Consider the following 23,526-nt stretch of genomic DNA (forward strand, 5'->3'; position numbering starts at 1 on the left):
GAGGCCGACGTCTGGCCCCGCAACAAAACCACCCACCATGACCTCGCCGCAATCCAGTCTCCAAACCTCAGAGAGTGCTGCAATACCGATGTCCAAACTCTTGAGCTCAGATGATAACAGACAGTTGATCATCCTCTCTTAGGGATAGGACATTCCAGGCACCCACCTGAAGGGACCGCCTCAAGTTAACCCAAGGAGACCGCCGTCTGGTGGACGACACCTCAGCACCACTCCGACACACTCTCCTACAATCTGTTACCGGGAATGTTACCACGTGAATTATCTTCTCTCATCAAAGATTGGGGGTCCCGAAGGCTTTGCCCCAATCCCGTCATTCGATGAGCTACCCTGCGAAGGGAGGCTGCACAGGAGGGACTCCCACGGAGTGGGTTTTCAGATTTCCTTGTGCTTCGACAATGTTTTGCGGAATGAAGGGTTTTACGGTCGCCGGAGTGCAAATGCAGCCACCAACCTCCTAATAAAAAGAAACCCAACTGCAAGAGGACGTCCGCAGACAGTTGGGCACTTGATATGGATGGCCGTTGGCTCACAAGGAGCTCCCTCGCCCTTTGACAGGTTTTGTTTTTAATCCTGCTGGGTGTCCATATCCAAACACCCTCCTCACCAGAAAACCTGGTGGGGGAGACGGTTTAGTCGCCGACAACCCGACCATGGAACAAGTTAGTACAGGTTTACATGGTACCTGTAGCAAGTCACAGATCTGATCTTGCCTGACCTGACAATAAGTGGCTTGAAAAAAATTCTCTTATAAAATCTCATGGTGTGTCAAATCAAATGGTTTGTGGAACAGAGCAATCTCCAGATGCAACTCCACCAAAGGGAGTGATGTCCGACCCTGGCTCTGCCCAAGAGGGGTGATTTCCGACCCCCGGCTCCATCCAAAGGGGGTGATTTCCGACCCCGGCTCCTTCCATCTTTGCACTTTAATGACACAAGGCAATGTATGTAAAACAGCCGGGAACGGGTTTGAATCGTGTTAATAAAATCATCTCAGGACCATTAATTACAAACAGAGTTTTCATCCAAATTCTTTGAAAGACACAAACATGTAACACCCCCCCCCCCCCAACACACCAGGGTCGGGTCCCATTATTGATCCTCATTTCCCTCCTGATATCGAACTCTGGAGCCGCTGCGAACACAATGAATAATTCGTTTGTGGAAGTTATCACAAGAGGATGTGGGGAAACTGAAAACGACGTCCCCAACAGTGTTCGAGTTTCACGAGAACATTGTTCCCACGTGGAGACCGACATATTGTTGAGTAAGCCGATCCAACTCGGTTCTGTTCTGTTTGATCGCTTTTTGTCGAACAAGCCGCTCGCCGACCGGACACGGAGATGGTTTCAGTTTCCATGGTGATTTCAGATCACGTGATTTTCGGGGCGAATCTGTAGTCTTGAAATCGTCAATAATATCGTGTGGAGAAGGAACGTCACACGTGGTTCATTTTTACCGGAACACGTGGTGTGGATTCGTGTGTCATCATTTACCGTACGTCTATACGACGACACTCTACCTTACAGTACCGTGCTTTACCTTACACTCTACCTTACAGTACCGTGCTTTACTACACTCTACCTTACAGTACTGTGCTTTACTACACTCTACCTTACAGTACTGTGCTTTACTACACTCTACCTTACAGTACCATGCTTTACAACATTCTACCTTACAGTACTGTGCTTTACTACACTCTACCTTACAGTACTGTGCTTTACTACATTCTACCTTACAGTACTGTGCTTTACTACACTCTACCTTACGGTACCATGCTTAACTACACTCTACCTTACGGTACGGTGCTTAACTACACTCTACCTTACGGTACGGTGCTTTACTACACTCTACCTTACAGTACGGTGCTTAACTACACTCTACCTTACAGTACCGTGCTTAACTAAACTCTACATTACAGTACCGTGCTTTACTACACTCTACCTTACAGTACCGTGCTTTACTACACTCTACCTTACAGTACCATGCTTTACTACACTCTACCTTACAGTACCATGCTTTACTACACTCTACCTTACAGTACCATGCTTTACAACATTCTACCTTACAGTACTGTGCTTTACTACACTCTACCTTACAGTACCATGCTTTACTACACTCTACCTTACAGTACCATGCTTTACCTTACACTCTACCTTACAGTACCATGCTTTACTACATTCTACCTTACAGTACCGTGCTTTACTACACTCTACCTTACAGTACCGTACTTTACTACACTCTACCTTACAGTACCATGCTTTACTACACTCTACCTTACAGTACCATGCTTTACTACACTACCTTATGGTACCGTGCTTTACTACACTCTACCTTACAGTACCGTACTTTACTACACTCTACCTTACAGTACCATGCTTTACTACACTCTACCTTACAGTACCATGCTTTACTACACTCTACCTTACAGTACCATGCTTTACCTTACACTCTACCTTACAGTACCATGCTTTACTACATTCTACCTTACAGTACTGTGCTTTACTACACTCTACCTTACAGTACCGTACTTTACTACACTCTACCTTACAGTACCATGCTTTACTACACTCTACCTTACAGTACCATGCTTTACTACACTACCTTATGGTACCGTGCTTTACTACACTCTACCTTACAGTACCGTACTTTACTACACTCTACCTTACAGTACCATGCTTTACTACACTCTACCTTACAGTACCATGCTTTACTACACTACCTTATGGTACCGTCCTTTACTCCACTCTACCTTACAGTACCGTACTTTACTACACTCTACCTTACAGTACTGTACTTTACTGCACTCTCCCTTACAGTACCGTCCTTTACTCCACTCTACCTTACAGTACCGTGCTTTACTACACTCTACCTTACAGTACCGTACTTTACTACACTCTACCTTACAGTACCATGCTTTACTACACCCTACCTTACAGTACCGTGCTTGACTGCACTCTACCTTGCAGTACCGTGCTTTACTACATTCCACCTTACAGTACCATGCTTTACTACACTCTACCTTACAGTACCGTGCTTTGCAACACCACCTTACAGTACCGTGCTTTACTACACGCTACCTTACAGTACCATGCTTTACTACACTCTACCTTACAGTACCGTACTTTACTACACTCTACAGTACCATGCTTTACTACACCCTACCTTACAGTACCGTGCTTGACTGCACTCTACCTTACAGTACCCTGCTTTACTACATTCCATCTTACAGTACCATGCTTTACTACACTCTACCTTACAGTACCGTGCTTTGCAACACCACCTTACAGTACCGTACTTTACTGCACTCTCCCTTACAGTACCGTACTTTACTACACTCTACCTTACAGTACCGTACTTTACTGCACTCTACCTTACAGTACCGTCCTTTACTCCACTCTACCTTACAGTACCGTACTTTACTACACTCTACCTTACAGTACCGTACTTTACTACACTCTACCTTACAGTACCATACTTTACTGCACTCTGCCTTACAGTACCATGCTTTACTACACTCTACCTTACAGCACCATGCTTTACTACACTCTACCTTACAGTACCATGCTTTACTACACTCTACCTTACAGTACCGTGCTTTACTACACGCTACCTTACAGTACTGTGCTTTACTACACTCTACCTCACAGGACTGTACTTTACTACACTCTACCTTACAGTACCGTACTTTACTACACTCTACCTTACAGTACCATACTTTACTGCACTCTGCCTTACAGTACCATGCTTTACTACACTCTACCTTACAGTACCATGCTTTACTACACTCTACCTTACAGTACCATGCTTTACTACACTCTACCTTACAGTACCGTGCTTTGCAACACCACCTTACAGTACCGTGCTTTACTACACGCTACCTTACAGTACTGTGCTTTACTACACTCTACCTTACAGTACCATGCTTTACTACACCCTACCTTACAGTACCGTACTTTACTACACTCTACAGTACCATGCTTTACTACACCCTACCTTACAGTACCGTGCTTGACTGCACTCTACCTTACAGTACCCTGCTTTACTACATTCCATCTTACAGTACCATGCTTTACTACACTCTACCTTACAGTACCGTGCTTTGCAACACCACCTTACAGTACCGTGCTTTACTACACGCTACCTTACAGTACTGTGCTTTACTACACTCTACCTCACAGTACCGTGCTTTACTACACTCTACCTTACAGTACCGTGCTTAACTACACTCTACCTTACAGTACCGTGCTTTACTACACTCTACCTTACAGTACCGTGCTTTACTACACTCTACCTTACAGTACCGTACTTTACTACACTACCTTACGTTACCGTGCTTTACTACACTCTACCTACCTTACAGTACCGTGCTTTACAACACCACCTTAGAGTACCATGCTTTACTACACTCTACCTTACAGTACCGTGCTTTACTACACTACCTTACAGTACCATGCTTTACTACACCCTACCTTACAGTACCGTGCTTAACTACACTTTACCTATCAGTACCGTGCTTAACTACACTCAACCTTTCAGTACCGTGCTTTACTACACCTACCTTCCAGTACCTTGCTTTACTACCTTGCAGTACCGTGCTTTACCACACCCTACCTTACAGTGCCATGCTTTACTACACTCTCCCTTACAGTACCGTACTTTAATGCACTCTCCCTTACAGTACCGTCCTTTACTCCACTCTACCTTACAGTACCCTACTTTACTGCACTCTCCCTTACAGTACCGTACTTTACTGCACTCTCCCTTACAGTACCGTCCTTTACTCCACTCTACCTTACAGTACCGTACTTTACTACACTCTACCTTACAGTACCGTACTTTACTGAACTCTCCCTTACAGTACCATGCTTTACTACATTCCACCTTACAGTACCATGCTTTACTACACTCTACCTTACAGTACCGTGCTTTGCAACACCACCTTACAGTACCGTGCTTTACTACATGCTACCTTACAGTACTGTGCTTTACTACACTCTACCTCACAGGACTGTGCTTTACTACACTCTACCTTACAGTACCGTACTTTACTACACTCTACCTTACAGTACCATGCTTTACTACACTCTACCTTACAGTACTGTGCTTGACTGCACTCTACCTTACAGTACCGTGCTTTACTACATTCCACCTTACAGTACCATGCTTTACTACACTCTACCTTACAGTACCGTGCTTTACAACACTACCTTGCAGTACCGTGCTTTGCAACACCACCTTACAGTACCGTGCTTTACTACACGCTACCTTACAGTACTGTGCTTTACTACACTCCACCTCACAGGACTGTGCTTTACTACACTCTACCTCACAGGACTGTGCTTTACTACACTCTACCTCACAGGACTGTGCTTTACTACACGCTACCTTACAGTACCGTGTTTTACTACACTCTACCTTACAGTACCGTACTTTGCTACACTACCTTACGTTACCGTGCTTTACTACACTCTACCTACCTTACAGTACCGTGCTTTACAACACCACCTTAGAGTACCATGCTTTACTACACTCTACCTTACAGTACCGTGCTTTACTACACTACCTTACAGTACCATGCTTTACTACACCCTACCTTACAGTACCGTGCTTAACTACACTTTACCTATCAGTACCGTGCTTAACTACACTCAACCTTTCAGTACCGTGCTTTACTACACCTACCTTCCAGTACCTTGCTTTACTACCTTGCAGTACCGTGCTTTACCACACCCTACCTTACAGTGCCATGCTTTACTACACGCTACCTTACAGTACTGTGCTTTACTACACTCTCCCTTACAGTACCGTACTTTAATGCACTCTCCCTTACAGTACCGTCCTTTACTGCACTCGACCTTACAGTACCCTACTTTACTGCACTCTACCTTACAGTACCGTACTTTACTGCACTCTCCCTTACAGTACCGTCCTTTACTCCACTCTACCTTACAGTACCGTACTTTACTGCACTCTCCCTTACAGTACCGTACTTTACTACACTCTACCTTACAGTACCGTACTTTACTGCACTCTACCTTACAGTACCATGCTTTACTACCCTCTCCCTTACAGTACCGTGCTTGACTGCACTCTACCTTACAGTACCGTGCTTTACTACATTCCACCTTACAGTACCATGCTTTACTACACTCTACCTTACAGTACCGTGCTTTGCAACACCACCTTACAGTACCGTGCTTTACTACATGCTACCTTACAGTACTGTGCTTTACTACACTCTACCTCACAGGACTGTGCTTTACTACACTCTACCTTACAGTACCGTACTTTACTACACTCTACCTTACAGTACCATGCTTTACTACACTCTACCTTACAGTACTGTGCTTGACTGCACTCTACCTTACAGTACCGTGCTTTACTACACTCTACCTTACAGTACCGTGCTTTACAACACTACCTTACAGTACCGTGCTTTGCAACACCACCTTACAGTACCGTGCTTTACTACACGCTACCTTACAGTACTGTGCTTTACTACACGCTACCTTACAGTACTGTGCTTTACTACACTCTCCCTTACAGTACCGTACTTTAATGCACTCTCCCTTACAGTACCGTCCTTTACTGCACTCGACCTTACAGTACCCTACTTTACTGCACTCTACCTTACAGTACCGTACTTTACTGCACTCTACCTTACAGTACCGTCCTTTACTCCACTCTACCTTACAGTACCGTACTTTACTGCACTCTCCCTTACAGTACCGTACTTTACTACACTCTACCTTACAGTACCGTACTTTACTGCACTCTACCTTACAGTACCATGCTTTACTACCCTCTCCCTTACAGTACCGTGCTTTACTACACCCTACCTTACAGTACCGTGCTTAACTACACTTTACCTATCAGTACCGTGCTTAACTACACTCAACCTTTCAGTACCGTGCTTTACTACACCTACCTTCCAGTACCTTGCTTTACTACCTTGCAGTACCGTGCTTTACCACACCCTACCTTACAGTGCCATGCTTTACTACACCCTACCTTACAGTACCGTGCTTTACTACACCCTACCTTACAGTACTGTGCTTTACTACACCCTACCTTACAGTACCGTGCTTTACTACACTACCTTACAGTACCATGCTTTACTACACCCTACCTTACAGTACCGTGCTTAACTACACTTTACCTATCAGTACCGTGCTTAACTACACTCAACCTTTCAGTACCGTGCTTTACTACACCTTCCTTCCAGGACCTTGCTTTACTACCTTGCAGTACCGTGCTTTACCACACCCTACCTTACAGTGCCATGCTTTACTACACCCTACCTTACAGTACCGTGCTTTACCACACCCTACCTTACAGTGCCATGCTTTACTACACCCTACCTTACAGTACCGTGCTTTACTACACCCTACCTTCCAGTACCTTGCTTTACTACCTTGCAGTACCGTGCTTTACCACACCCTACTTTACAGTACCGTGCTTTACTACACCCTACCTTACAGTACCGTGCTTTACTACACCCTACCTTACAGTACCGTGCTTTACTACACCCTACCTTACAGTACCGTGCTTTACTACACCCTACCTTACAGTACCGTGCTTTACTACACCCTACCTTACAGTACCATACTACTGCACTCTGCCTTGAAGTACCACACCACCACACTTTACTTTGCAGGACCGCACTATTACACACTACCTCACAGTACCATACTACTACCCTGTATGTTACAGTCCCCTCCGGTTCGCCATGAACCGAGATCTCTCCGGTGAAGATCACAGAGCGAACCCCCCGGGATCCACGATCGGTTCCCATGGAGGAAACTCGCTCGTTCCTGGAGGTTCTCACAGACCGCGGGTCCAGGGTCGGTCCACCCGAGGATGAGGAGTCGGGACCCGGTACGTGCCGTTCTCTCCGCACCGTCACGTTCTGGTGGTTCCTGAAAGTTTAGTTTAAATGGATTGTTTTTGTTTCAGGTTTTATTGTGAAGGTGAAGGTGAAGTCCGAGTTTGTCGATGATTCGTTCCCTCAACATGAAGGTTTGAACCACAAACATATTCTACTTCTTCGTTACAACCAAATATGTCTAATTGTAATGGGGATTGTTTTATCAAGACGTTCTCTTTGCCTTCCTCAATAGCGTGGGATCTTTAATACTCCAAATAGAATACAAGTAGATGAGATAGCCTCCTTCATGTTCTCATCATTGATGGAATGTTCTGGGTGTGAATTACCAGGACGGCAGTTTGTAGTCGGGTCGAGAATCAAATCCACACGAGACATTTTGTACTCCAGTTCACTTCTTGTGATCTTTCAATCATTACAAACATTCTCGAACACACAGTGTAGTTTGGGATAACTTATTAAATAATATCCTGTTAATATTGTTGCGGATTCGCGCCCGCCGGCGTGCTGACGGCCACGTAACTCGAATCGCGGCACGTCGCCCACCGGACGGACAATCCAGTCGTGACCCTCTCGGACTAACGCCGGGAACCAGTCACGGGTGGACCTTTCGGTCTCACCGCGATCGAGCCAATCAGCCCCCGCGTGGGATAGGGTTGCTCGCCAAATTCGACCTACCTAAGTACCCACGTGGAGGGTAGACCGGGCGATCGCACCTCGCCGCAGGTCGACTTCGGACACGGGCCACTTAAGCGACCCGTTCCGTACTATCAGAATAACCGAGCGGTGTTATCGTCGACCTCGACGGTTCGATTAATTATCGGGCGTATTCAGCCCACTACCAACCCTTTACGTGAAGCAAGATGAGGGTTCAATGGGAGAAATGACGAAGCGAAGCGGGAAAAAGTTCAACAATAAAGCACATTTATTCGCGACGAACGGAAAGCACACATATTCAATTCCACCAAAAGCACACAGAAAAAACACAATTCCATTTACACAAAAAGCAAATATAAAAGCGAAAACAATGCAGAGCTAATACCGACTACCGAGCACACGGCAACACTTATACAATTCTACCTCACAGACGGCGCCGACAACACATACCCAAAACCAAGGAAAAGAAATACCCCCAAGAATGAGGCGGGCCTGAGGCCGAGACCGGGTCGCGCCTACCCGTCTGGTGATGAGACGCGGAGCGGCGATGGCGCCTCACTCCGCGGGCCTCGCGGACAGTGTCTGGCAGGGGGTGGGAAAGGGGCCCCCTTGGTCGCACTATCTCAGCGCAGAGGGAAACAGGAGGAGGGTGGTGATGCTCGGGGTATAGAGGATCTTTATTATCCCTGGTGTGCGTCTCCACCTCGGCCAGGTCGCGCTGCCGGCCTTCCTCGGGCGTGCAGCTCCCGGCACCGTCGCGAGCACCCCCTCGTCTGCCTTCGCCGCTGCCGCCTCTCCGCCTCTGGACTCTCCACCCTGGACTCTTCTTTGGGCTCTCCTCGTTCGACTCTCTTCAGCTTCTCCAGCTACTGCAGGCTTCGGGCTCCAGACTTCCACACCCTTCTCACTCTGCTGACTGACGAACACCGTCCTTTTATCCCCCCGTAGCTTCGCCTTTGACCCCCTCCCTTTGACCTTTCACCTCGCTCCCCATTGGCCCGAGAAAAAGTGGGCGTGAAGGCTTCTTGATCCACAAATTTGCATATATCGATCGTCCTGGAGGCGGGGCCAAATCGTCTCCTCGCTCACCGATTGGACGGCAAAAGTGGGCGTGTGTCGTTTTTGATCCGTTTTTGAAGCACAAAATCCGTGATTTTGTACACGCTGTTCGACGCGCGCCCTGCACGAGTCCAACACCGGTACCCACAGCGGGGCAAGAACGGTGGCGATGCTACGGTTGCGAGGTGTGACGTGAAGGTCGTGGCGGTTGTGGTGAAGCGGCGTTGTGGTTGGTGGTTGATGTTGTGGTTGTGGTGGTAATCATGGCGGTTGGTCCAAAATAAAGATAGTAAAAGAAAAACGGCTATCCTGAAGAGTCGCAGCACGCATAAATGACATGTATTCCCACTAGACAACGGGTTTGGGCCTAACTACACATATACTTGCCGAGATACCTCACCTAAGGGACCTGAATGGTGGTTTGCGAATCTGGTAACCACAACTCTACCCTCCTTTTTACAGACTCGTCCCGAGTCGTCAAATTTTCGTGTGCCATCATGTGTAGTTTTCCCCTAGTACATTTTACCTACGGATCCCTGGGTGCGACATTCATGGTATTCGTGTCCCCAAAATAAATAACCTGAGGGCTGCGTAACTACCTAAACAAACTCACTCACACGGACGACTTAAATAAAATTGCCGGCGCTAGACAGACATGCCGGGGGCGCACTCATATTTACAGTACATCTTAACCTTAACTTACAAATTTTACACTAAACCATGGCCCAGGATCACTGAACTCTGCAAAGAAAAGCAGTTAGCAGGGAGCCAGGTTGCCCACATGCAGTCTCTGGCTCAAAACAATGCAGGTGACAGGGAACATGGCTGGCTGCTCACACGCAGTCCAAGGCCTTCCCTTTTGAACTGAACGCGGTGAACCACAACGGTGCATGGGCTGCACAACGCAGTCTCCGTGCCAGCTCAAGTGGCACACGCAATGAGCACAACGAATGGATGCATGAACACAAACACGGTGCACGGGCCGCCACTGCAGGCCCGTGTTGTAGCTGCCAACAGGGCAGTTCTCGCAGCTTGCAAACTGTTGCTTTTACGATCCTGGCGCACATGGAAATGAACAAGGGGGGGCAAAGCAAAATTGAACGGGGCTGGTGAACATGGGCAGTGGGCATGGCATGGCAAAGGTGAGCAGGCAAACTCAGCCCGCAGAATAAGGCCGCTGCAGGCAAACACAGCCGGCAAATGAACTGGCCGGCACAGGCCTTGAAGTACCACAGCTGCAGATGATCCGGCCGGCACAGGCCTTGCAGCAACACAACAGCTGCCGATCAAGTGGGCCGGCACAGGCCTTGAAGTAACACAGCCAGCAGATGAAGCTGGCCAGCCTTTGCCGTTCAGTGGAGGTTGGTGGAGGGAGTGCGGTGGTGCTGGCCACTTGGAAGGCGGGCTCGGACCTACCTACCTGTCTCCCTCCCAACCTATCGCCTTTGCCTGTCACTGTACATACCCACTCCCTTAATTTGTCAAACCCCAATTTAGCCCCAACTTATTTTTTTGTTGTTTTTATTTTTACTCCCCCACTATAAATCGTCCCCTAACCCCCTTTATCGTCCTTGTTCGGCTAACCTATCCTGTCACCTAGCCTACTCCCAACCCCTACGTTCCCTTCCCGGAGGGGAACAAGGGAGAGCTGGCGTCCTGTGTCGAGGCCCAACGAAGCCTCAGAATGGCCTCCCCACAGTTCGGCGATCTAACCCAAAGTGGGTCCAGCGGCCCACAACGAGAGCGAGGGGATGGATGGTGCGGAGGGGTACATCTCCTAATCTACCCTAACCATTTAACTGCTAAACTACCCCGGGGCTTTCAACAAGCGCCTCTCACTTAAACTATTGGTTCTAACAACCCAGATTCCCGTCGCCTGTGTTGGTGTCCTCACAATTTCGGGCCTCGCCCCCCCAGTTTTCTCTCCGTGCCCTCACACGGTCTCATGGCTGGGACACGTGGCTCCCTTTTGGCAGGCACGACCCTCTGCCGAATCTCCCGCTATGGCACCCCCGGGCACTACACTGCCTCCGAGCCTACCAGCTCCCTAACACCGGGGAGTGCCCCCCATGGCACCTCCCCTGAAACGCATACGTGGCAGGCTGGCTTCCCGGGCCCCTTTCCGAGGGTCACCCATGCCCACAACACTGCCCACGCGGCTAATGGCGCCCCGGGCCCCCGCACCAAGCAGGCGCACCCGTGCCCACTACTCTATCCCGGCCCCCCATGGGCCCATGGCCTACCGCGGCCGACTAGCCTGGTGCCCGGGGTACCCACTCAGCGATACTCACCTTTCGCAGCCACGCTCCCAAGCTCGTCAACAGGGCTCCTGCACCCCTCCAAATGGGTCTCGAGCCTACTTTCCCACCAACAACAAAACGACCTCCATTTTTCAATTTGACTAACCCAGCTAACTCACTCTACACTGACCCCGGGGTCCCTTGGGCGGGAGTCACTCCTCCCCCCAATCACTCATCGCACCATGCATTCCCCATTCGCTCCATCCACACAGAACCGCTGGCCTCACTCACTCAACATGTACACGTACTCACCTCACAACTCACCAACACTTCAACACACACACCGCTGAACTCTGCCATCCTTCTATCTGCACCCCCTAACTAACTCGTGCTCCCACGTCGTCCCTTAAACTAGTAGCACGTTCCTTTTAACACTACGTCGCTAAACTACACCCCCTCTACACATCCACAAGTCTGTCACTGTCTCCTAACTCAAAAATTCATTTTATTTCCCAACCTAAATCTGGCTACAATCCCTCTAACTAATCCATTCCACGGACTCCATGAGGACTTACCCCTGCCCCATGAAGTCGGTCTAACTAAGCTGACCCTTCCCCCTAACTAGTTTCCATCCTGTGCCCAGGTAAGGGGGTCTTTCACCCCTTGCCCAGGAATCCTGTACACCCGAAAGTGAGGCTTGCTGTTTTTTTTTTTTTTTCTTTACATGCGCAGCACCTGCGCGGCAACTCAGAGCTCGCGCACTTTGCACCTGCCCGTGACGTCATGCAGCTGCACGTGTACCTCGTCCCTCCTTGGACGGTGCCATCCGGCAGAGATACCCCTCCTGCCGGATTCCAACCCCACGTGCAGCCATGACGTCACCGTGCGCATAAAAAAAAACACAAGCCCCACGTCTCGAGGGGTTCCCCACACGAACACATGTGCTTTGCCCGTTGGAGCTTAACACACACGATCGCGTGGAGAACCCGTCCTGTCCAAATCCATTTACCTGCCTAAACTTTGTCCGTCCGCGGGATCGGCAAATCCACCGCGTGCGTTTCCGGACCGGGACTTCACTCTCGCAAGCGAGCACGTGGCGGTCTCGTGCGTTGCACAGCACGAACCTCGTGCTCACTGCTGGGTGAACCCGGCACGGTCCCCGAAATAGCTACAGCCGCTACTCGGCTTTCTTTCCTCTGTCGCCGTCTCCGTCTCCATTCCACACACGCATACCTGCGTGTCACGACGCACACAGTCCACTCCATCACATTCACACCGGGAGATGCGGCTGCGTGCTCCCGCATGCCAACCGACATCTCCCTCACATACCGCTCTCTCACACACACGGTCTCCCTTGCATAACCCATACCACTCACACGTGGTGCTCCATTCACTCGCGCGGGGGCACTCACCCGCGGTGCCTCACTCACACACGCGGGGGCACTCACCCGCGGTGCCTCACTCACACACGCGGGGGCACTCACCCGCGGTGCCTCACTCATACTGGCCGTTTCACTCACACACACGGCCCCTTCCACACACGGTGCGTCATCCAAACACGGCGTGCTGTGAAGCACGCACTCCAGCACCATCGCCACCACACCACTCACACACGGGGTCGCTTCCACACACGGGGACGCACTCACGCCTTGCACCACACACACAGGGACAACCACACTGGGGATTCGAGTCCCCACAAGGGTCTCCGGGGCCTCTATACCCCCCAAGCTCTCCGTACACCCGTCCACAGCACTCCTCCCCTCAACCTCGCAAAGCACGACCGAACTCACCTGGTCGTGACTCGCCTCAAGGGGGCATACTCCCTCCCCTCGTTCCTGGAGGAGGCCATCCAGGTGCTCGCACTGGGTCTCTACCCAGTCCGCCAGCTCACCCCCATTATCCTCCACTACCTCTGTGTGTGTGTGTGTGCGTCACTTACCCCGTCTTCCTCGTGTAGTCTTTCCTCTATTTTTTCTGTCTCCCGTGTCTCTGCCAACTCGGTCACCTCTTCACCCTTTACCTCCCTTGTCTCAACTATTATTATTTCCTTTGTCACGGCCTTCATGCCCGCCTGCAGGCATCGGCCCATGTTCTGCGTCTCACCCCGGAACTTTTTCATCTCTTCCCTCATTTGCTGTGTATTCGCATCCATCGTCGTTTTCACTTCATTTGTATTTGTATCCATCCTCGTTTTTACTTCGTCCATTTGCTTGTTCATGTTCGCAATCATCTTCGCTGTCGTTTCCGCATACATTTTTGCCAGCATGGTGAATAGCTGGGCCATGTCGGGTGCGCTTGGGTGAGCCGTTTCGGCAGGGATCGGGGAAGGGTCTTGGTGGAGAGGGGGGGGGAGGTGTCATACACCGCGGCCGCTGCCGCACCCACCTCGGGCCCTGGGTTCAGTTGGGCGAGTCCGTGTTCCTGCACAATCAACATTTCCTGCTCGGGGATTCCATCCTGGACCATGGATCCTACACATTCTACATCCATTTCTAATACCCCCGGCTCCCGCTCGCCTTGAGACGCCATCTTGCTTCTCGTGAAGGGTTAATTTGCTCGCTCGTAATTTGGAGGGAATCGGGGGTCGCTTCTCTCACCCCTGGACCGATTCCCGTGAATTTAGCCGGAGACAGGAGAGCCCGTTTTCCTGTTCTCCGATACCAGTGCCGCGAGGAGGGCGATGAATTTGTATCGCACGACCTGACACCAGTGTTGCGGTATTCGCGCCCGCCGGCGTGCTGACGGCCACGTAACTCGAATCGCGGCACGTCGCCCACCGGACGGACAATCCAGTCGTGACCCTCTCGGACTAACGCCGGGAACCAGTCACGGGTGGACCTTTCGGTCTCACCGCGATCGAGCCAATCAGCCCTCGCGTGGGATAGGGTTGCGCGCCAAATTCCCGACCTACCTAAGTACCCACGTGGAGGGTAGACCGGGCGATCGCACCTCGCAGGTCGACTTCGGACACGGGCCACTTGCCGACCCGTTCCGTACTATCAGAATAACCGAGCGGTGTTATCGTCGACCTCGACGGTTCGAGACTATCGGGCGTATTCAGCCCACTACCAACCCTTTACGTGAAGCAAGATGAGGGTTCAATGGGAGAAATGACGAAGCGAAGCGGGAAACAGTTCAACAATAAAGCACATTTATTCGCGACGAACGGAAAGCACACATATTCAATTCCACCAAAAGCACACAGAAAAAACACAATTCCATTTACACAAAAAGCAAATATAAAAGCGAAAACAATGCAGAGCTAATACCGACTACCGAGCACACGGCAACACTTATACAATTCTACCTCACAGACGGCGCCGACAACACATACCCAAAACCAAGGAAAAGAAATACCCCCAAGAATGAGGTGGGCCTGAGGCCGAGACCGGGTCGCGCCTACCCGTCTGGTGATGAGACGCGGAGCGGCGATGGCGCCTCACTCCGCGGGCCTCGCGGACAGTGTCTGGCAGGGGGTGGGAAAGGGGCCCCCTTGGTCGCACTATCTCAGCGCGGGGGGAAACAGGAGGGGGTTGCTGATGCTCGGGGTATAGAGGATCTTTATTATCCCTGGTGTGCGTCTCCACCTCGGCCAGGTCGCGCTGCCGGCCTTCCTCGGGCGTGCAGCTCCCGGCACCGTCGCGAGCACCCCCTCGTCTGCCTTCGCCGCTGCCGCCTCTCCGCCTCTGGACTCTCCACCCTGGACTCTTCTTTGGGCTCTCCTCGTTCGACTCTCTTCAGCTTCTCCAGCTACTGCAGGCTTCGGGCTCCAGACTTCCACACCCTTCTCACTCTGCTGACTGACGAACACCGTCCTTTTATCCCCCCGTAGCTTCGCCTTTGACCCCCTCCCTTTGACCTTTCACCTCGCTCCCCATTGGCCCGAGAAAAAGTGGGCGTGAAGGCTTCTTGATCCACAAATTTGCATATATCGATCGTCCTGGAGGCGGGGCCAAATCGTCCCTCGCTCACCGATTGGACGGCAAAAAGTGGGCGTGTGTCGTTTTTGATCCGTTTTTGAAGCACAAAATCCGTGATTTTGTACACGCTGTTCGACGCGCGCCCTGCACGAGTCCAACACCGGTACCCACAGCGGGGCAAGAACGGTGGCGATGCTACGGTTGCGAGGTGTGACGTGAAGGTCGTGGCGGTTGTGGTGAAGCGGCGTTGTGGTTGGTGGTTGATGTTGTGGTTGTGGTGGTAATCATGGCGGTTGGTCCAAAATAAAGATAGTAAAAGAAAAACGGCTATCCTGAAGAGTCGCAGCACGCATAAATGACATGTATTCCCACTAGACAACGGGTTTGGGCCTAACTACACATATACTTGCCGAGATACCTCACCTAAGGGACCTGAATGGTGGTTTGCGAATCTGGTAACCACAACAATATGTTATCTCCACCACCGAAGGTGAAGGAGGTTATGTTTTCACCCCTTTCTGTTTGTTAATTGCCGGGATCCTTCGGATTTCGGCAATTATGTTGGTCGGTTGTGTGTGTCGTTCTGTGTGTCTGTCTGTCTGTTTGTTTGTGTGTTTGTTTACCCTGTAGCAGCCACACCGTTTCACCGATAATGACCAAACTGGGTACAGACGTCGGCCATGGTCCAACTTAGACACGTCGTTTTTGGTGAATCTCAGTCAAAAGCAAGGTCAAGGTCACCGAAAAACCGAAATTTTTATTTTCACAATAACGTCTGCTAAAATGGTCGTATCGAATTCAAAGCAAATCCAAAATATGCATCTTCCAATGCTGCATCCAACCATATGTCTCATTGGGGTGTCACACCAACACCCTTCTTAGCGGTCGGGGGTCAAATGTCAGGAGGGTCGAGTCAAAGTTTTCAAATTGCGATTAAAAACACCATTTCAAGTCCGATTGGCTTCCAAGTTATGATCATGACCAATGTAAGTACTATTGTTGAGGATCCGAGTTTCGGTGGCGAGCACAACCGCTAGGTGGAGCAGTAGAGTCGGCTCCACCGAACATCCGGAATTTATAGGTCGTCACCCCGGATAATTCCGGAGCTGACGGGACTCTTATCGGACCGAAGATCGCCAATAGGTCGACCGCGTGGGATCGGGTCGATTGCCAATTTCAATTTACCTAAATACCCACGTCATCCAAACTACCGGGGAAATTCACCCTTGGCAGGATCTGCGTGATCTGGGCTGTTCCCGAGCCGGATCCGAGCCGTACCCAGAGCGGAGAGTACCAGAATCCTGCCGGGCCGATTACACGATTCCAGCAGCAATGAGGCCTCCTCGTTCCCGTTCGCAGTGCAGCAAACCAATGATAGAAACGAGCTGGTACATTCAACAATAGGGGTATTTATTTTGCAATCAGGGGAAGGGAACACACAAAGAGCTATCATGACTATAAGAAATGCAATGTACAATGGGCAGAAGAAAGCACTTGTACAATTCTACTTGAAGATGGGCATACACACACACACACACACACACACACACACACACGGACCCTGTCGGGTCTTCATTGAAGGCTTCCAGCTCGAGGAAAGGTGAGTTGGAGACCAGAGCCTGTGCTTGGACCTGTCCACCTCATGTCGTCGTCGACGATCCGGCTCGGCGGGACTCGAACCCGCAACACGATGCCGCTCCAAGCACCAGGTACCACGTTCTCCAACCGGCCACGCACCAATCGACCAAGACCAAGGAGAAGATCAGAGACGACGATGACCCAGGACCAGACGAACCAGCCAGCTCGAAGACCTGCGACCCCCAAGACGACGATGACCCGACGACAACGATCATGACCACGCTCCCAGCCTAGCGTTCCTTTTATTCCTTTTTCCTCTGGGGTGAGAAAATCGCCATCTGAGGCGATCTCAACCCACATTGGACAGGGTGTCGTGGGAAAGTCGCTCGCTGTGGCAATCTCAACCCCATTGGCCGGGGTGCCGTGGGAAAGTCACTCTCTCTGGCAATCTCAACCCCATTGGCCGGGGTGCCGTGGGAAAGTCATTCTCTCTGGCAATCTCAACCCCATTGGCCGGGGTGTCGTGGGAAAGTCATTCTCTCTGGCAATCTCAACCCCATTGGCCGGCGTGTCGTGGGAAAGTCGCTCTCTGTGGCTATCTCAACCCCATTGGCCGGGGTGCCGTGGGAAAGTCATTCTCTCTGGCAATCTCAACCCCATTGGCCGGGGTGCCATGGGAAAGTCGCTCTCTGTGGCTATCTCAACCCCATTGGCCGGGGTGCCATGGGAAAGTCGCTCTCTGTGGCTATCTCAACCCTCATTGGCCGGCGTGTCGTGGGAAAGTCGCTCTCTGTGGCTATCTCAACCCTCATTGGCTGGCGTGTCGTGGGAAAGTCGCTCTCTGTGGCTATCTCAACCCCATTGGCCGGGGTGCCATGGGAAAGTCGCTCTCTGTGGCTATCTCAACCCTCATTGGCCGGCGTGTCGTGGGAAAGTCGCTCTCTGTGGCTATCTCAACCCCATTGGCCGGCGTGTCGTGGGAAAGTCGCTCTCTGTGGCTATCTCAACCCCATTGGCCGGCGTGTCGTGGGAAATTCGCCTTTTGTGGCGTGATTGGACAAGGGGCACGCCCCTGCCTTCCTGGGCGGAGTCTCCGTCTGAGGCAATGGAAATCTCCGCCCACGTACGTGGCCGAATCCTCGTGGGCAACGGCGTCGGTGTGTGAACTGAAGGAAATTTGTTGAAAACTAAACTCCACAGCACACACATGTAATTCCCGTTGGGCACAGGAAGGGAGCCCTAAGTATAAACACACACTTACCGATATACCTGTTCCATAAGGAGCTGAATGTTGAGTGCTCATGGCTGCCAGATTCGGAACACTATAACTCATTAAACAGTAGCACTATCGACTGAAAATAACCAAATTGATTTCCAGGTTTTTGTTTTTTCAGAGATCATTCAGATATGACAAAGTTATTCCGGCAATTCTTTGCTCAACGAGCAATTTCATTTGATTGTGTGCTGGATATCTCAAATTTGTGGACGGATTCCAATGAAACTTGGTGGACACATTGGGTGTGTGACAAGGAAGAATTGATTCAATTTTGGTGAAGATCCCAATCCGGATCCGATATTTTTTTCGAAGTGATTCTTCACCATCGAGAGATAGAGCTAAACCATTATATAGCACAATATTTCAAAAAGTTGTGGACGGATTTAGATGAAACTTGGTGGATGTGTGCAAGGAAGAATCGATTCAATTTTGGTGAAGAACCGAATCTCAATTTTTTAGTGATTCTTCATCATTGAGAGATGGGGCTCAAAAACAAGATATATCACGATATCTCAAAAATGTATGGGGCCCGATATGCTCTCGTGGATCAGGCATGACAGGGCGGAGGTATGCGCTCTACCGAGTGCCCTTCTAGTTTTACTTGTTTCAGTGAAACGTATCAGGGGAGATGTTTTTATCCAGAAATGTGAATGAAAGTTTTGTTTAAATTGATTGTTTTTCTTCAGATTTTGTGATGAAAGTGGAGGTGAAGTCGGAGTTTGTCGACGATTCATCATCTGCAGACAAAGGTCTGAACCACAACATCATGCTCATTATAGTTTCAGTGATTAATATTGTTGTGATTATGGAAACGGACTCCCGGTAGTTGTATCCAGCACATAAGGGATTCCCTCGTTTGATCAATTCATAAATGTTCTTAGTCAGGTACATTCCCCTCGTATAAGGGATGGGGAGAAATGCGTTGACTATGAGCATGTTCCATCCCCATTGTTATTTCTTACATTCCAAAGATTTCCCTCTTTCAATCCATCCATCTGTTTTTATCCCTCAACCTCTCAAACCCAGTACATTCCTGTAAACCCTCTGTTTAAATCCATTTCAAATACTTTCCATCCTCGATCCTTTCAAAGCCTTTTTCCATCCTATTTCCACACCAACACCACAATTACACCGACACCCATTCAGGGCCGACATTAGCTCTGCCAGGACCGTCGCCGGACGAGGCTGTGCCCGACTGTCATAAACATGAACGTGTTCAATACTACTGTCGAAAACATTAACGCTGCCATCTCGGGCGTTGCGGAGCTGACCTGCTGGGCCAATAGGAAGGTGGCATGAGAGAGTTGATGCTCTTTGCCATGACTGCTGACACACCTCACTCCAGGCTCAATAAAAGCCGAGTGAATGAGGTCTCTCTGCGGTCTGCCTGCCTGAACTATGAGACAAGCCTACGATTCCAATGAGCCGTTGGAGAGCCGTTCGTGTCTGCCCAGCCGTTCTTGTTTGCCAAACCACGGGCTCTCAGTCGAACCTGCCATCCATTTGGGCGAGTTGTGCTGACACCAAGCTGACCAAAGGGGTTACAAAGGCAAACTGAAGCACGCATTCTTCATGCACAGTGGCCACGTACACCCAACATTCCCGACGCGTCTTACTGACTCACCACTCGCATTTCTTTCCTTCCCTCATGCCTGGTGTTTGCTTAATGTAGAGGATGCTGGGATTGGGATCCCAGGATCCTGAGTTCAAATCTCACTCAGCTGTTGAGTTAATACCAGATGTGGTTGACTCTGCCTGTCATCCTTCTGAGATCTGCAAAATGAGTGCCAGTTTGCTGGTATCCTGTGTCAGAGTGGTGATCCGTCCAGGATTGTGACCAATGGCCAAGGAGACTGCTTCGGCAGCACCAACACTTTGCACAAAGTATGGAGTATGGTCCCCTTCCCTCCACGTTGGGATTAACACAAGCCTATCTACTTGTGTGGGGTAAGCGAGAAGCCATGACCATGCTTCGATCTTCCTTCTTTCTTTCTACTTTCCTGGATGATTGTGTTGTGTGCATGTCTATCCTTCGATAATTAAAATTGTTTGAGAGGAAGTTCTGTGCAAGGGGTAAGCGAGAGGCCACGACCATGCCTCGATCTTCCTTCGTTCTTTCTTTCTACTTTCCTGGATGATTGTGTGGTGTGCATGTCCATCCTTAAGGCCAAGTCACACCTTGACGTTTTAGCCAGCTTATGCCGATTTTTGAAAAAAATGTCAAACGCTGGCACACGTCGAATACGTTGTGGGTAAGTTTTGGAAACATTGAGAGCACGCTGAAAAACACTGCCATATGTCGTAGTACGCTGGCTTTCATCGTTGTACTTTGCGGTTGTCCTCAAATTTTAAAATGCTTGAAATTTGTTAGACTTATGCCAGCGTATGACTCACAAGTTCCGCTACGCTGGCCATAAATTGTCGGCACGTTATGCGATCGTTGACACACGTCGACACACGTTAAATGTAAGTTAATTATAAGTCGAAACACGTCGAGGTAATGCTTAGCATACCCGAAACTTATTTCTAACCTATGAGTAACGTGTTGTAGGCTCATTACGCGATCGTTGACACACGTCCACACACGTTACTTGTAAGGTACTCATAAGTCGAAACGCGTCAAGGTAGTGGTTAGCGTCAGTGTTCCAGACTCCCTGTTTTTTTTTTTTGTTTTTTTTTCTTCGGTATCACGGTGATGTTGACACTTCGATTTCGAGTGCGGTTATGATTTAAATCGTTGAGCAGCAGCCTATTAATTATATTATATCATAACTGCACTCGAAATCGAAGTGTCAACATCACCGTGATACCGAAGAAAAAAAAAAAAAAAAACAGGGAGTCTGGAACACTGACGCAAACCATTACATTGACGTGTTTCGACTTATGAGTAACTTACAAGTAACTTTTGTCGACGTGTGCCAACGATCGCATATCATGCGTACAACTTATTCCCATCGCATGCGGAATGTGTGAGGCATACGGCAAGGACGTCGTAAAATGTTTAACACGGTTAAAAGTACAACACGTACTCCACTTACTACGACGTATTATAGCGTACTTTAGCATTCTATTCACGTATACCAAACTTACCCATTCCGTATTCGACGTGCACCAGCGTTTTAGACGCATTTTTCAGATGTCGGCATACGCTGGCAAGATCACCAAGGTGTGACTGGGCCTTTAGGTAATTAAAATTATTGAAGAGGAAGTTCTGTGCAAGGGTGAAGACCGTTCTTGTGTATCTGTGCCTTGTAAATACTTGACTTGTGTATATGTGCTTGTGAAATATCATGATTGTAAATACATACCTTGATTGTAAATACATGCTTGCTTTGGTAAACGTTTCAAAGCTAACCGGTTGTCCTTTCTAATGTTGCGAATTTGCGCCCGCCGGCGTGCGAACGGCCACGTAACTCGAATCGCGGCACGTCGCCCACCGGACGGACAATTCTGTCGTGACCCTCTCGGACTAACGCCGGGAGCTAGTCACGGGTGGGCCTATCGGCCTCACCACGATCGTGCCAATCGGCCCCCGCGTGGGATAGGGTTGTTCGCCAAACTCGACCATAATGCACATTTATTCCGCGGCACACGGAGAGCACACATATACAATTACAACAATTATGCACCTAAAGCAATTGCAACAAAAGAAACACAACAATGCAGATCTACAACCGACTACGCGTGCACACGGCAACACTTACACAGTTTTACTTTACAGACGGCGCCAACAACACATTTACTCAAAAGCAAAAGAAAAGGGCCACCCTCAAAGACAAGGGGGCAGACGGGGCCTGTGGGCCAATATTTGCGCGGGACCTGAAAGAGCAGTCAGGTCCGCGAGACCGGGTGGATCCTACCCGTGTCTTCGTGATGAGCCACCAATGTGGTGGCGCGGCGGTGCCCCGACTCCGCGCTCCTTCGCGGGTTTCGTTGGCACTGCTTGGAGTGGGGTGGGAACGGGGCCCCCCTTTTCGCACGATCTCAGTGCGGGGGAAAAAAGGGGGGAATTGTTGATGCTCTGGGGAAAGAGGATAGCTGGCTTGCTTGGGTCCCGCGACGAGCGATTCCACTGCGAGCTCGTCGCCGACCGCCGTCTTCCTTGCCTCGGACCCGAGCTATTCGGTCTCTTCCCCAATTCTCCTCAGCCGACTGCAGCAAACCACCTGTACGCCCTCGCCTCCCGACTCACTCCCCGCTCCTCCAAGGCCGACTCTGCGCTCAAACCGACTCGACCGCGCTCCAGGCATCCTCTCTCTGCAGCTCCCCGACAGACTCCGAACCCCGACAGACTGCGATCTCCACTCGGCTCTCTGACCTCTCCAGACTGACTCTTCCAAACTGACTGCTAAATTCGCCCCGCGCCCGGCGCTTTATAGGCCGGCAGGAGAACCCATATGCAAATTTCTGGATCAGAACGAGCTCGGGGGTGGAGCCACGCTCGCCCATTGGACGGAGGAAAAGGGGCATGAGTCTCCCCTGATCCTAGAATTTGCATATCGCGATTCTACACCGACGCGCCTGGAGGCGGGGCCAAACCACCCCGCGCTTGCTGATTGGACGGATCAGAAGTGGGCGTGTAGCATTCCTGATCTGAATTCTCCTCGGAAAGGCCGCATTTTGCACTCACGGCTCGGCGCGCGTCTTGCACGAGTCCAGGACAGCCTGACGCTCCGTGCTCACAGGTGGTGCGGGAATGGCCGCAGAAGGAGGGGTGAAGGTGTTGGAGGGTTTAAGGTGGTGGTTAATGGCCATGGCGACGTTTGGAATGGCGGTGATGCGATGTTTGCGGGAGCGAGTTGTGAAGGTAAAGGTCGTGGCTGTTGGCGTTGTTGTGAAGCGGCGTTGCGGTTGGTGGTTGTTGTGTGATAGCTGTTGAGACGTGGTTGG

At 50.2% G+C, this 23,526-nt stretch overlaps 1 protein-coding gene across 2 annotated transcripts in view; it reads left to right on the plus strand.

Moving 5' to 3' along the window:
- LOC147009072 (uncharacterized) overlaps window positions 1-23,526 on the plus strand; it is a 219,817-nt gene that overhangs the window by 57,661 nt on the left and 138,630 nt on the right. The window contains exons 1-4 of one of the 2 annotated variants that reach the window (XM_085862714.1): window positions 1,268-1,515; window positions 7,735-7,899; window positions 7,978-8,040; window positions 19,323-19,385. The exons of the other annotated variant lie outside the window; for it this stretch is intronic. Of the exons in view, the coding sequence (XP_085718840.1) occupies window positions 7,815-7,899; window positions 7,978-8,040; window positions 19,323-19,385 (211 nt within the window). The 5' untranslated portion in view covers window positions 1,268-1,515; window positions 7,735-7,814. Of the gene's footprint in view, window positions 1-1,267; window positions 1,516-7,734; window positions 7,900-7,977; window positions 8,041-19,322; window positions 19,386-23,526 lie in introns of those variants that run through there. 2 annotated transcript variants of the gene reach the window in all.

The sequence above is a fragment of the Eptatretus burgeri genome, chromosome 17 (assembly GCF_056783735.1).
Source record: "Eptatretus burgeri isolate ZD-2024b chromosome 17, Ebu_testis_v1, whole genome shotgun sequence".
Classification (NCBI taxonomy): Eukaryota; Metazoa; Chordata; class Myxini; order Myxiniformes; family Myxinidae; genus Eptatretus; species Eptatretus burgeri.